The following is a 12,633-nucleotide window of genomic DNA, read 5'->3' as shown; positions in this document are numbered from 1 at the left end:
GGTAAAGAGACACAAATACAGGACAAAGGAATAATTTAAAGGCCATGTCCAGTCTCCCTAGCATACTTAAAATAAATCCTTTATTAATTTGAGTTGTGATTTGAAATATTACCCATCACACAAACGTGCATAAATATTCCTACATGAGAAAGTGCTTACCGTATGTACCAATATGCTGCAAACTTGAAAGTTCTGCAGATGACTAACTAGATCTTAAAATGTAAAGATACTTTCCAGCTCTGCTTAAACATAAATAATGCATTTATACGATTCACCCCTATTAAAGGTATTTTCTCTCCTGATGAATATATGCATCACCTATGACTGCCAAAAACTGTAAGGATGCACTGTAATAAAAGCTGTACCTCTGTGTGAAATAATAGGAAATAATTTATTTCATGAAAACAGTAATTCATTTTTAATCTTCCATGACCGCTGCTTTCATTACTTCTTTAACCGTGGGATTGAAGAGTTTCTCAGATTGAAATCAAGAAAATTATATTTTTCATGTATTTAGGCAAGAATTTTAAAGTTTGTCAAGTCAGGTCATGGATTTTGGAAAAGATTCAAACAAAGGCAAAACTTTATATTACAAAATGAATATAATCCAAAGACTACTTAGAGATAGCACTACAAATAGGAAGCACATGTATTTGGGCTAGAAGGTCAGAACAAATATCTCGGCATCTTCGTGGAGACATAAGAAAACAAAACTTGTTAACGATGGAGGACAGGATTCACTCTAGACGACAAATTCTTTCCTTTACCGTAAGTTCAGCTTTCACATCACATTGTTAACACAGGCCGGCTCCCATGCATTGGAACACACTTAGAGCTTCCAATATGTGCTGTATTAGTATCTCCATAAATGATTCTGAAATAACGTTTCTCTTTCAATAGCTTTATTTTGGCAATAAGAAAATGCATGGGTGCTGGTAGAATCCCCCTTCGCAGTCAATGAACAAACCCTGAAAGAACAAGTCTGTTGCAATTTGCATTTAGTTTTGGAAAACGTCTGTTTAGCAACTGAACACGGCCCTATTTTAACTTTTAAGCTCCCACACTGAGAAAGTATCAAGGTATTGCAGCAATTTACTCTTAGGGACATTATGCTGGGCTTTGAAATTCAAAAACTAAGATAGTTCTTGAATTATTTTATGATCAATGTACAGTCTCCACACAAGGAAAATTAAAGCTGTCTGCCAACCCTTGGAAACATCACTGGCCATTAAAGATGGAAGAAATCGCATAAAAGCATGAAAAGCGCTGGGTAATTTTGCAGTTTCATCTCTAAACACAATGAGAAGATGTCTGTCCGTCAGTCCTTCTCCGTTCTTCCGGAGCGTGGCCTTCCCGTTCTTGCTCTTTTAAATATCTTCGCCTGTTGCGGCTTTGCTTCTTGATGTACAGGTTGATCTCACTGAGCTAGGAAAGTATTTACAAGGGGTGCCTGCTTTTATCTGTATTCGCAGAGAATGCTAACAAGTTAGAAGAAAGTGCAAGAGAACACCACATACCTTGCCCAGAACACTACAATGGCTTCTGCATGCACGGGAAGTGTGAACACTCGGCCAATATGCAGGAGCCCTCTTGCAGGTAATGTTTTCGCTCTTTAACTTTATACTATGTAAAGTCAACACAGAGAACTAAATGCTGGATGATTACAAAGAGTTGCACGACATTCTGCCCGACTGGGTGATCAGCCGCAAAACTTTTCACTGCCTCTCCTGCACACATCCCCCCCGCCCCCCCCCACAGACAGACAGACAGACACACACAGGCACACACAGACAGACACACACACACACACGCACACACAGACACCCACTAGAAAACCATGAAATGCACGTGCCTTATATACCCGCAGACCATGTAGCATATCGTTATGGATACTCTTTTGGTAGAATTTTGAATTGTACTTTGGGCACTACAAGCTTCTCAGAGACTCGGGCTTCTAAAGACATAGGTAGCTCTTAGCATATAACAGGTGGTCAGTAAATATTTCCAAAATGAACAGATGAGGATTTAGTGCACATGAGACAGCATTGTTGCTTTGGGGAGGTCATCTTCTACAAAGTCATGCAGGTGTTGTAATTAATATTATCAGTCTTGGTTTTGTGAGGCGCACACTCTTTTCTCTGGATCTGCTATCTACCAGCCTCATGTAGTGAGATTATTAGCCATACTTCCACTGATTCTAACTCAGTTGAGACGCAAAGAAATGGCTCGTCTGGACTTAGTTAATAAATTTGAATATCTCCTGAGTATTCGTGAATAGAACATAATCATTGAGATGGTAAAAAGATGGCGAAGCCAAGGTGGAAAAACAAATGTATTTTTATTAAAGGAATCTGCAGGTGGCACATGATGAAAAAGGCTGTGTGTTGTTATACAGGGAAAGGAGTTTCTCTCTCTTCTCCTCTTCCTGCTCCTGACCCTTTCTTCTCTCTCTCTTGCCCAAGAACTGTCTCCCTTTTTTATTTCCCTTAACTGAATTCACTGACACCTTCCAGTGAAGCCAGGGAGAGCGAACAAAACTGAGCGGCTGCCCCCGTTGCCCCGCCATCCTTAGCAGGACCCCCATTATTAAACCCTGCAAGACAAAGAGGAGAGACCCCAGGCTGCAGAAATTCCAAGGGAATACTAAAACATTTGCACAAAGCCAGTGACAAGTTGACCCTCGTTGGTATTGTTACGTGAACACTTTGTTCATGTCATTGTCAAATACTAACTCTAACACGCAGATGGCCCACTGGAGCTCTCTGAGGGGGGTCGAGGCGGTGAGAGGCGGCGCTCTTTCTCAGATGAACACACATGGGCTTATTCTGTGAAACTCTAGTGCCTACACCGTAATTACTTTTTTCCTACTGAAATTTAGCTCTCCAACATAAGGAGACGACTTTATGATCAACAAATTAAAGAAATCACTTATTGGACCTTTGGTCTTAACATTTTTCAACATTTATTCTCACAGTAGCATACAGAATGCTTTCTCCATAAATACATAAATAAGTAGCCGCATTTTATACCCTTATCCTCAGAAACAAACTTTTTCTTGCAATCATGTTGACTTAGGTCGATTAAAGAAGGAGTTAAATAAAATGTGAAACTCGCCTGAAAAAAGTGTAGAAAGAACTAGCATTTCCGGACATGTCCTCCCCCTCTGTGTCATCAAACTGTACCAACCTCCTGTCTCAAAATCTTATTATAAGTATAAAAGAAAACCTCACATCTTTGAAACCAAAAACACAAAGAAATCATGTGGAAAACAAATCGTCGAAACCCATATCTACAAAATACCTTTTTTTTCTTTTTTAAGAGGAAAGCAAACAGCCGTGACTTCACACTCCACAGTCAAGATGAATGTGTACAGGCTATAGAAAATGTGTCCCCCGGTGACACCTAACTGGGCACTGTCGTTTCTTCCAGGTGTGATGCTGGTTATACTGGACAACACTGTGAAAAAAAGGACTACAGTGTACTGTATGTTGTTCCCGGCCCCGTACGATTTCAGTACGTCTTAATCGCAGCTGTGATTGGAACCATCCAGATTGCTGTCATCTGTGTGGTGGTTCTCTGCATCACAAGGTCAGTACCTGTGCCCAGATAAAGGGATCTGTCACTCCTTGCCTCACTTAGACTACTCTAGGCGGGAGTCCCTCCGTGGGCTCCGCAGACTTCTCAGGAGTCCTGTTTCCTCATCATAACAGCATGTGAATAGCATCGATGTTCATGCTGGGGGGCTACAAAGTGTTTTCCTCATTTTTGCATTTTGATGAGGATCATTTATTTTTGGAGCAAAGATCTGTTTTTCTCCACCGTGTGATGCCAGTCTTTGTTTAAATATGCTCTTCCGTTTAGCTATAGAATGTCAGTCTTCATTCAAACTACTAACAGACTATTTAGACAACGGTGTTGCCTTATTTACCCGGATGAGTGTGCCGAAATAGGTGGGAAGTGATTGTGCCCAAGGCCTAAAAGAGTGTTAAAGGACAGCTTTCATTTATGGTGCCTGCATTTCCAATTGCAGCTCTAATATCATCACTGTTAACATATTTGATGTAAACAACAGGTATATTTTTATCCTAAGTTAAAACAGCTTTTAATCACAAAATTCAAAGAAAATAGCTACAGTAAAAAAGATTATGTTGTAGTACATGAAAACCTTTGATCTATGGAAACATGAAGCAAAGATGATAGCAAGCGTTTATAACAAAGCCCCAGTACAATCGAGTGGTGGTTGTTTCCTAGAGAGCTAGACAGAGACCCATCCAGAGCCCCCATCCTGTTTCACTAGGAGAGAAAACCAAGGTTAGTCAGTGATGTCGGACACTGGCTGGGAGTAAAGGAGTAGCCCCGGTATGTACTCGCTTGACTACATCCGTGTGTAGTTCCGGCAGCCAAATCTGTACTATTCATGCCTTGTCTAACTGGAAATATTACTGAAGATTCTTCTTTCTAACCTGATTTCGCTCTCCCTGAGAAAAAAGTTCCAAGAAAGTTTTTCAAGGTTTTTGCCAAATTCACAAGACATTTAAACTTTCATTCATTTGAACAGCTTTACAGTAAATCAGAATGTTTCCCCCAAAATTATTTTTCTAAAGACAAGAAAATAAGAGAAAGTCTCGTATCTTTAGAAAATAAAAGCCGTAATACATCTCCGTAGCTGTACCGCACTATCTTCTTTGAGGACAAGTGTGGCATTTGCTCTTGAAAGAGACAAAATATGGTTCATAAATCCTTGCCGGGCCTAAAAGCTTAAGGGAAGATCACCGACTGAAGCTTTACGCTGCTCAGAGCCAAGCTGAGCTCATCAACTAGACTCTCACGTTTAGATGCCAAGTGAGTCAATGGATTATATTAAAATAGATTCTAGGGAACATAAAGATAACTCAAGAAACCAAAAGTACTGAGTATAAAGGAAAGATAGAAAAGAATCTAAACCCAAGACACGGTGCCATGTTATTTTCAGGGCCTTGAACCTTCCAATCTGTATGCAATGTCAGTACATGAAAAACCAAATTCCATGTAGTAGATCTAATCTCATGACAATTGGACATGCTACCTCCTGTACTGACAAAGATCAAAACTTTCAGTACTTTAGCAGATCTTCTTGAGTTTGTTACTAATCACGATTCTGTCCCCATACATTATAAGAACAGCTAGAGAGTACGCAGGGTCCTCACCCACCAAGCATTGTGTGTGGGTATGTTAGATGTGTGTATATATCACACGTGTGTATACACACACATGCTCATTTAATAACACATGAAGAAGGAACAGTGATCCGTTTTCAAAATCGGAACCTGGAGGTCTGAGAAGTGAGCAAATTGCTAAGTGTACACGGCGAAGCAATAAGGGCAGCCCTGGAGTCCGGATGGCTGGTGTCCGGCCTGTGCACTTAAGCCCTGCTCACTCCGCCCCTCGGCTGGCCATGACGTCGTGTGTTCCGACGCTCAAGACAACCGAAACTGAGCTCCAAATTAGAAGGAAGCCATTGTTTCAAGGCATGTGCCCATTTTCATTTTCCATATTAAAGCAAAACAAAGCTTATTCTCTAATTACCTTGGAGGAAGAGTACATGAGCTGCATGAGTATTACTGTAGTGCATTTTGTGAAGCTGTCTTAGGATGTCCAGGTCTTCCAAAGTCTTTCCAGGAGTCACACCAGTCAATAAGCCACACTCTCCCCGGCATGGATTCATTCTATTCACTTGAAAATGTTCTACCCAGAAACCAGATTTTCCACCTGGGCCATCTGCCCCTCTCCAAAGCCTCCCCTTTACTGGCCACCTTGACCCCACTTGTCTTTCAAGACCTATTCCAACATATCCAGTTGCTAAAAGATCGACACACTGCACCGAGCAGAGGTCCCTTCATTCTCTGCAATTTTGTTTAATTTCTCCATCACCTGGTCGCTCCTCCTTTCTCACTTTCCCTCTTCCCACTTTCTTTTTTCCTAATTGCTTCCCCTTGTTCTTATAATTTTAGTCAAACATCTGCCCTCCTTCTAAATACAGCATGTGTCATAAAAATATAGACACGTGGAGACATGCTCTGGGATGAAAAGGGTTGCCCTGTTGAGAAGATGGATTCTCATCTTTTTGTCTCCAGCTCCCACTTGCTGGGAATGGGACTTCCAGCTCCAAGTTCATTTTGACAGATCTACCATACCCATGTAAAACATATATATACATACACATATATATTTATTCACATTTTCTTATTTGCATCATCAAAGCATTCATTTATTACAAGAGAAAAGACACCAGACCAGAGCTTTTAAGATAATTTGGCTGAATTTAGCTTTTTATAGAAGTGAAATAGTTGGCACCAATTTATGTCTCCAGCTTTTGGTGTTAATATAGAAAAATGATACCAGCCTGAACCAAAACAATATCTCTTTTCATTACATATCAGATATTAAGAGTTGGCTCATTTTCTGGTTGGCTAGGATTTAAACTTATAGCACTGAAATGTCAATATAACATTCATCCTGAGGACATTTAAAATATAAAATTGTTGAAGACATTTAAAGTGAGATTAGATGAGCTCACAACTTGCTTGATAGCCTTCTGCTGAGTCATTCTTGTGCTTATGAGGAAGTGCGTGAGGACCAGGTAACTGTGTCCCCTTCACCGTCTGACTCTGCTCTTCAGTGCTCCCCAAAAGATGCTTACAGACAACGGCAAGGAGAAGCAAAAAAAAAAAAAAAGAGAGAGAGAGAGAAAGAAGGAAAAAAAAAAAGGAAAGAGAAAAAAAAGAAAGAAAGAGAGCCTTCTAAAATATCCCAGAGCCTTCTAAAATATCTTTTGTCTGAAATATTTTAACAATGGGCTTAATCCACAACTTCACTCTGTAATTGTAGGACCAAACTTCAGGTAACAGCACTGGACTAAGATTTGTAAACTTTCCAACCTTCTAGGAAATGCCCCAGAAGCAACAGAATTCACAGACAGAAGCAAAACACAGGGCACTACAGTTCAGACAACACAACAAGAGCATCCACGAGGTTAATCTAAAGGGAGCATGTGGCACGGTGGCCGGACTTCCGAGAACTGGGACTACACAGTACAGTATTATAGACAAAAGAATAAGACAAGCGATCTACACATGTTGCCTTGCATTTGTGGTAATCTACACCAATGAAAACATGTACTACAGCTATATTTGACTATGTATGGATATATTTGAAATAGTATACATTGTCTTGATGTTTTTTCTGTAATGTAAATAAACTATTTATATCACACAATATAGTTTTTTCTTTCCCATGTATTTGTTATATATAATAAATACTCAGTGATGAGAAAAAATTGGCCGTCTTAAATTTGCGGTATCGCATACCTGTAAATAGAATCAAACTGGTACAATCTGTACAGGTACCAATATTTCATCTTCCCCCACATCTTGAGACAGAGCATTAGTTTATAAGGACTCAGTGGCTAGGTTTTGAGTGATTCCAAGATCAAGGGAAATGATGGTTATTGGAAAAGAGAAAAAATAATTTACTTTATATCGAGTGAGGATAAAATATTTCAGATCTTTGAATCATCTCTATTTCATCAACTTTCTTCCCTGGTCTTCCATTTTCATCCCCAGAGCTGAAAAATCTCTGGCATATAAATTAAATCAAAGAAGAAGGGGAAGGAAAGTGTTTTATAACTCATAAAAGAGAGGGAAAGAAGATATTGGTTTTTATTTGGAAAGCATCTTAGAATCTCGCTGTTAAGTGCAGATACCTGAAGGGTCGGGAACAAGTTTCATATCAGGAATACACAGAACACAAAATCTGTTCCACTTAGGTGAGTGGAATTAAGAACTTGCAGAGAAATTTAATAACCTCATTAAAAGTGAAACACCAGAATCATAGATTCTCAGAAGCACCTTGCTACGTTTATCGCATCGAGTTCTTGAAAAAGAAGCTAGAAGGCCACCAAATTCCTTAGGAAGAGCTTTATGTCTCATGCTGACCCGTTTTTTGAAGTGGAACTGTAGTGACGATGATAATTCATTAAAAAAAAAAAAACAGAGAAATACATTGTAAGCATATTTAAATGCTGGGATAAGAAAGCAAAATAATCCCATAACATCTAAAAGAACTTAGTGATAGGAATTCTTGAGCATATAAATAGATATGATCACTTTGGAAAGAAATAAAATATGAAAATTCTCAAAAAATAAGAGATGAATAACAAATCAAATAATTGCCGTACTCTTACTTAGTTCTCCCAAGCTTTCTGTGGCTCATGCAGTAAATCTAGAACTTTCTTTGGCTCCTTTCAGTGACCTCCACATAGACTGAAAGGAACAACACTCCTGTGTCCAAAAAAAAAAAAAAAAAGACAAATATCAAATCAACACATCCTGGATATAAAATATTCAGTGAAAAATGGGTTTCCTGAAGTGATATTTATGATATTTATAAAAACACTTTTTAAAAGGTGACAATCTGAACAAGATTTAGGACTCTGAAACACTTGGTTTTCTAGGTTAGTCGGCACTCTGAAAAGTGTGAATCTACGGGCATAATCATCGCACAAGTGTTTCCATAAATCAGTCTTGTGCTGCTTGCACAAAACAAACTCCATTTAAACTTGTGCATGGAGCTTTGGTTTGGTTGACAAGTGCACAGATACACTAGCAGAGATCTCCCCTGTAAGACAGTAGCCAACAGCAAACCCTTCCACCTACGGGAAGAGTGACACGCAACACTGTAGAGCTTGGTAGAGTTTAAAAGAAACAGCAAGTTCACCCACACATCCCTGTTGAAGAGTCTGAAATGACTTGCTTTGCTAAATATCGGCATGCTATTCTGCAGGATTTTTTTTAATCAAAGAACCATAAACCTAAGTGTTGGAGAAGTCCATGGGGTTAACAATACAGTGCATTCCTGTTCACTTCCATGCTTTCCTACTACCTAAAGGAAGTCCTTTTAAAAGAGACATAGTGAATCATAATTGAGCATACACTGTGGGCCAAGCCCCATTCAAAGTCTTAGGGAGATACGCGTGATCCTGGGTCTCGTCTCTGAAGGAACTCACAGTCTTGTCCTGACAGAGACTCACCCAGCCTCTAATTGCATATTTCTTATGACTTGGAATTTTAATCATTCTTGATGACTTCTAATCTTGAGACATTATTTTTCCTCTCAGGTTAAGCTGAAATTCACTGCTCTGTGATTTCTACCCATGGCTCTTATATTTCCTTTCTGGAGCAAAGGAATAATGACTTACATATTTTAAAATATTAGAACCGATATGATTTTCCCATGCACCCTGCGGCCCCTTAGCAAGTCTTTCTTCTCTGGCTGAAACAGCCTTCATGTTCTCCTCTGGTCTTCCTGTGATACTCTGCTTGCTTCCCCCGGCATCTGCACCAAACTTCCTCGGAAAAACTCTACTTTGTCTACACATTTCTTTAAGTGCAGAGCTCAGAATTGCACAGTTGTGGTCTGACCAGAAGAGAATATAGTTGAACTTGTAAAACATCACATTCAGCTGAGAGCCATAATCTCTAAATTAAAGTTCCTGCTCTGATCACAAATTTGTGGTGGAACCTGAGCGAGTCATTTCACATCACCAGTCTTATTCTCCTTATCATTTCTGTCTCTGTAGTTCCGAGATTCTAGATACTCGAAAGCAGACACGGCCCTTGGCTGTTGCCGCCCAAAGCCACATTAACTATTATTGCTGCTTGTTCCCAACTTAAGTTTAAAACTTTTTAAGTAAACTGCTATTAAGCCATGTCATTCACCCATTCATTCATTATACATTTATTTCACATTATACATGTACCGAGACCCCCCCAAGTACCAGCACCATACAAGGCTATGAGAATACAAAGATAAATAAGGCAGAATCCCTGCCTGAAAGAAGCTTGCTGTCGGAGTGTCCTGGTTCGGTGGGAGACCAAGAGGTAAATGAACAATTACAAAGAATGTCACAAAGGCAATGCTAATGGTCAGTTCCGAGGGCTTGGGGATCCTGCAGGAGACATCTCAAGGCCAGACAGATGTGCCTCTTCATAGTGAGATATGCAAGGTGACTTCCTCATCCTCTACACAAATTCTGGCTTCTTGCTTCTGAGATTCTATCCACTTCTTCTGGCTCTCTTTATACCCAGAGCAAATACCAGCTTATCAGTGAAGCCTCCATGATTCCCTTGGCAGTCTCCCCAATTCTGTTACAGCACTTTCCATGTTTTCCTTAATTGTCCATGCAAGTCTCGCTTTCCCTTAGCCTGGGAGCAACAAGAAAGCAGAAAATTAGCACCTTTCCAATTATTTCCATTTATTCAACAATCATTTATCCTGTGCTTACACCATTCCAGACATTATTCTGGGTGCTTTACATGGCGATGAAGCAGATAACAGATCCCTGCTTTCGAGCTTGCACACTAGCAAAAGAAAAAGAAGAGAGGATTAATTAAACAATAGAGAAAAAAGACCAACAAATCCATAAAGTTATGAGTCCTACACAAAGAATTAAAGATAGAACAAGGTGATTTGGGGTGCCTGGGGTAAGTGGTGATTGGATCCCTCCAAGGAGAATCTGATACTTAAAACTTGGCCTCTGAAGCAAGACAGAAATGGGTCCCAGTCTACGTTCCGCCTTACTAACTACTCAGCCTCAGGCAGGTTGCCTGATCTCAGTGCGCATCATATTTAAAATGGAGAGAAAGACGTCTTCCCATACTCCGTATCACTACTGTGAGAAGTAAACGAGACAATCCGTGTTGCGCTTAGAACAAGATATGCACAGTGTAAACTTCCGATATCTGGAATTTTTTTTTTCATGGATATAATAACTATTTGTTGTACAAGGAATTAAGAGGAAGAAACCATATTTCTCCAGTTGAGTGAAACGTAAAGGGAGTCCTATAGCTAGAGTTAGAAGGCATCACGCTATCAGACTTACTCAAAGGATTGTCTCTTGTGGAGACAAGAAAGCTGGGTCTGGAGAAATGAGGCAATATAGAGTGAAGAAACAATAGAGCTCCTCTAATTTTTTTTCAACTGGGTTCACTGGCATCATGTCAGAACAAGAGGAGGGATCATTCTTTCATTTTAAAAGAGGTCTAGCCTGATCAAGCACAAACTGTTAAACCTCTTGTGTGTGTTTCCAGGCACAGGATGAGTGAGTCAATATTGCAGTGACTTTGCAGGGCTGAATTCTTTACTTTCGCGAATCCTTGAGGGGAAGTCAGTGCAGACTATCAAAACATGACAGAGATTATTTCAGAGTCATATCAGACTCTCTGCTAATGTTTGTCTTCAGAGGCTATCTCCCGTCGCCAAAGTCAGGTAGCAGCTGGACCCAATATTCCTGTCCCTCAGTCACAGCAGACATCTCGGTGCATAATTAATCATCTGGCTATCAATAACAAAAAGCTTTTCACTTAATTAATTGCTATCTTTATATGAGCATTCACACGATACAAAGGACAAAGCATTATATAAAGTAAGGGCATTGGCTTATAAAGCACAAACATACGAACGCATATGGCCCTCTGCGGTCAGTCCCGGGAAAGCATGGGGGGTGGGCAGCCCGACTGGTCCTGTCCCGGCTCCCTCCAGCCTCGCTCCGGACCAAAATCCACTTTAGAATTCCACCTACTCTGAGAATGTGACCTCCGTTGATACCGATCTCCAGTAACACTAAATGAGATATTTTAACTCGGGTTTTCATTTATTTATAACTTTTATTTATTTTTTTAAGATTTTATTTATTTATTTGAGAGAGAATGAGTGAGAGAGAGCACGAGAGAGGAGGAGGTCAGAGGGAGAAGCCGACTCCCCAGGGAGCTGGGAGCCCCAGGCGGGACTCGATCCCGGAAGTCTGGGATCATGACCTGAGCCGAAGGCAGTCGCTCAACCAACTGAGCCACCCAGGCGTCCTACTTCTAACTTTTAATTATTTCTCGTGATTTCTCTTGCATCAGATAAGAAGTGAAGGAAATGACACCTTCTTTTATTTTCCAAACCAAATTCAGCTCAGCACAAGAACCTAACTCGGAGTTAATGAGGAGCCCCAACCAGGCGTTACTCGGGAGAGGGGACCAGAAGGAGAACTGGTCCTCTGCTCCTAGGACGTCCGTGCCCCACCGTGAGCCTGCCACTCTTCGTGACCCTCAGGAGGCCACACTGATCTCCTGAGGCAGCCCAGGCCCAGGCCCACACAGGCCATTCTGCGGGGCGCTCTGAGAGGGCTCTAAGCCCCTCCTCTCTGGGAGGGTCGCCACTCACTGGGCTTTCTCCCCTTCTCCATGTCCTAACCACCTTTTCCCTCACAAAGCCTTCATCCCCTGTTACCTCTGCCGCAGTCCGGCTTAATTCTCCTCCATGGAGTGAAGGCTTGAAAATTCAGGCCTTTTTGGGAAACCAGCTATGAAAACAAAGCACAGGATAACGGCCCAGGCTGTCACCACATCACGCCGAGTTATGAATACACGTATTACATAAAGCACACTTAACTAAAATTAGAACACACAGATAGGCCAAAAACATAAAATGATCCACCAAAAGATAAACACCATGTTGTTTGCGTATATCTTTTCAGATAGTTTCTGTGAATATACGCTGAGGTTTTTATAAGACAATAAAATAAGTTTTCGTAACTGGGATCCTCACTAA

The 12,633-nt window shown here is 40.6% G+C and overlaps 1 protein-coding gene across 2 annotated transcripts in view; it reads left to right on the top strand.

Moving 5' to 3' along the window:
* The window catches only part of TMEFF2 (transmembrane protein with EGF like and two follistatin like domains 2), a 243,227-nt gene that overhangs the window by 222,052 nt on the left and 8,542 nt on the right, over positions 1-12,633 (top strand). Inside the window, exons 8-10 of one of the 2 annotated variants that reach the window (XM_032354242.1) lie at positions 1,473-1,596; positions 3,430-3,588; positions 6,925-7,254. In XM_032354242.1, the coding sequence (XP_032210133.1) occupies positions 1,473-1,596; positions 3,430-3,588; positions 6,925-7,021 (380 nt within the window). In that variant the 3' untranslated portion in view covers positions 7,022-7,254. Of the gene's footprint in view, positions 1-1,472; positions 1,597-3,429; positions 3,589-6,924; positions 7,255-12,633 lie in introns of those variants that run through there. The other variant, XM_032354243.1, reaches the window with a different exon arrangement.

The sequence above is a fragment of the Mustela erminea genome, chromosome 8, assembly GCF_009829155.1.
Source record: "Mustela erminea isolate mMusErm1 chromosome 8, mMusErm1.Pri, whole genome shotgun sequence".
Classification (NCBI taxonomy): Eukaryota; Metazoa; Chordata; class Mammalia; order Carnivora; family Mustelidae; genus Mustela; species Mustela erminea.
Note: the sequence above shows the minus strand (reverse complement) of the source record. Positions and strands in the feature narration are given on the sequence as shown.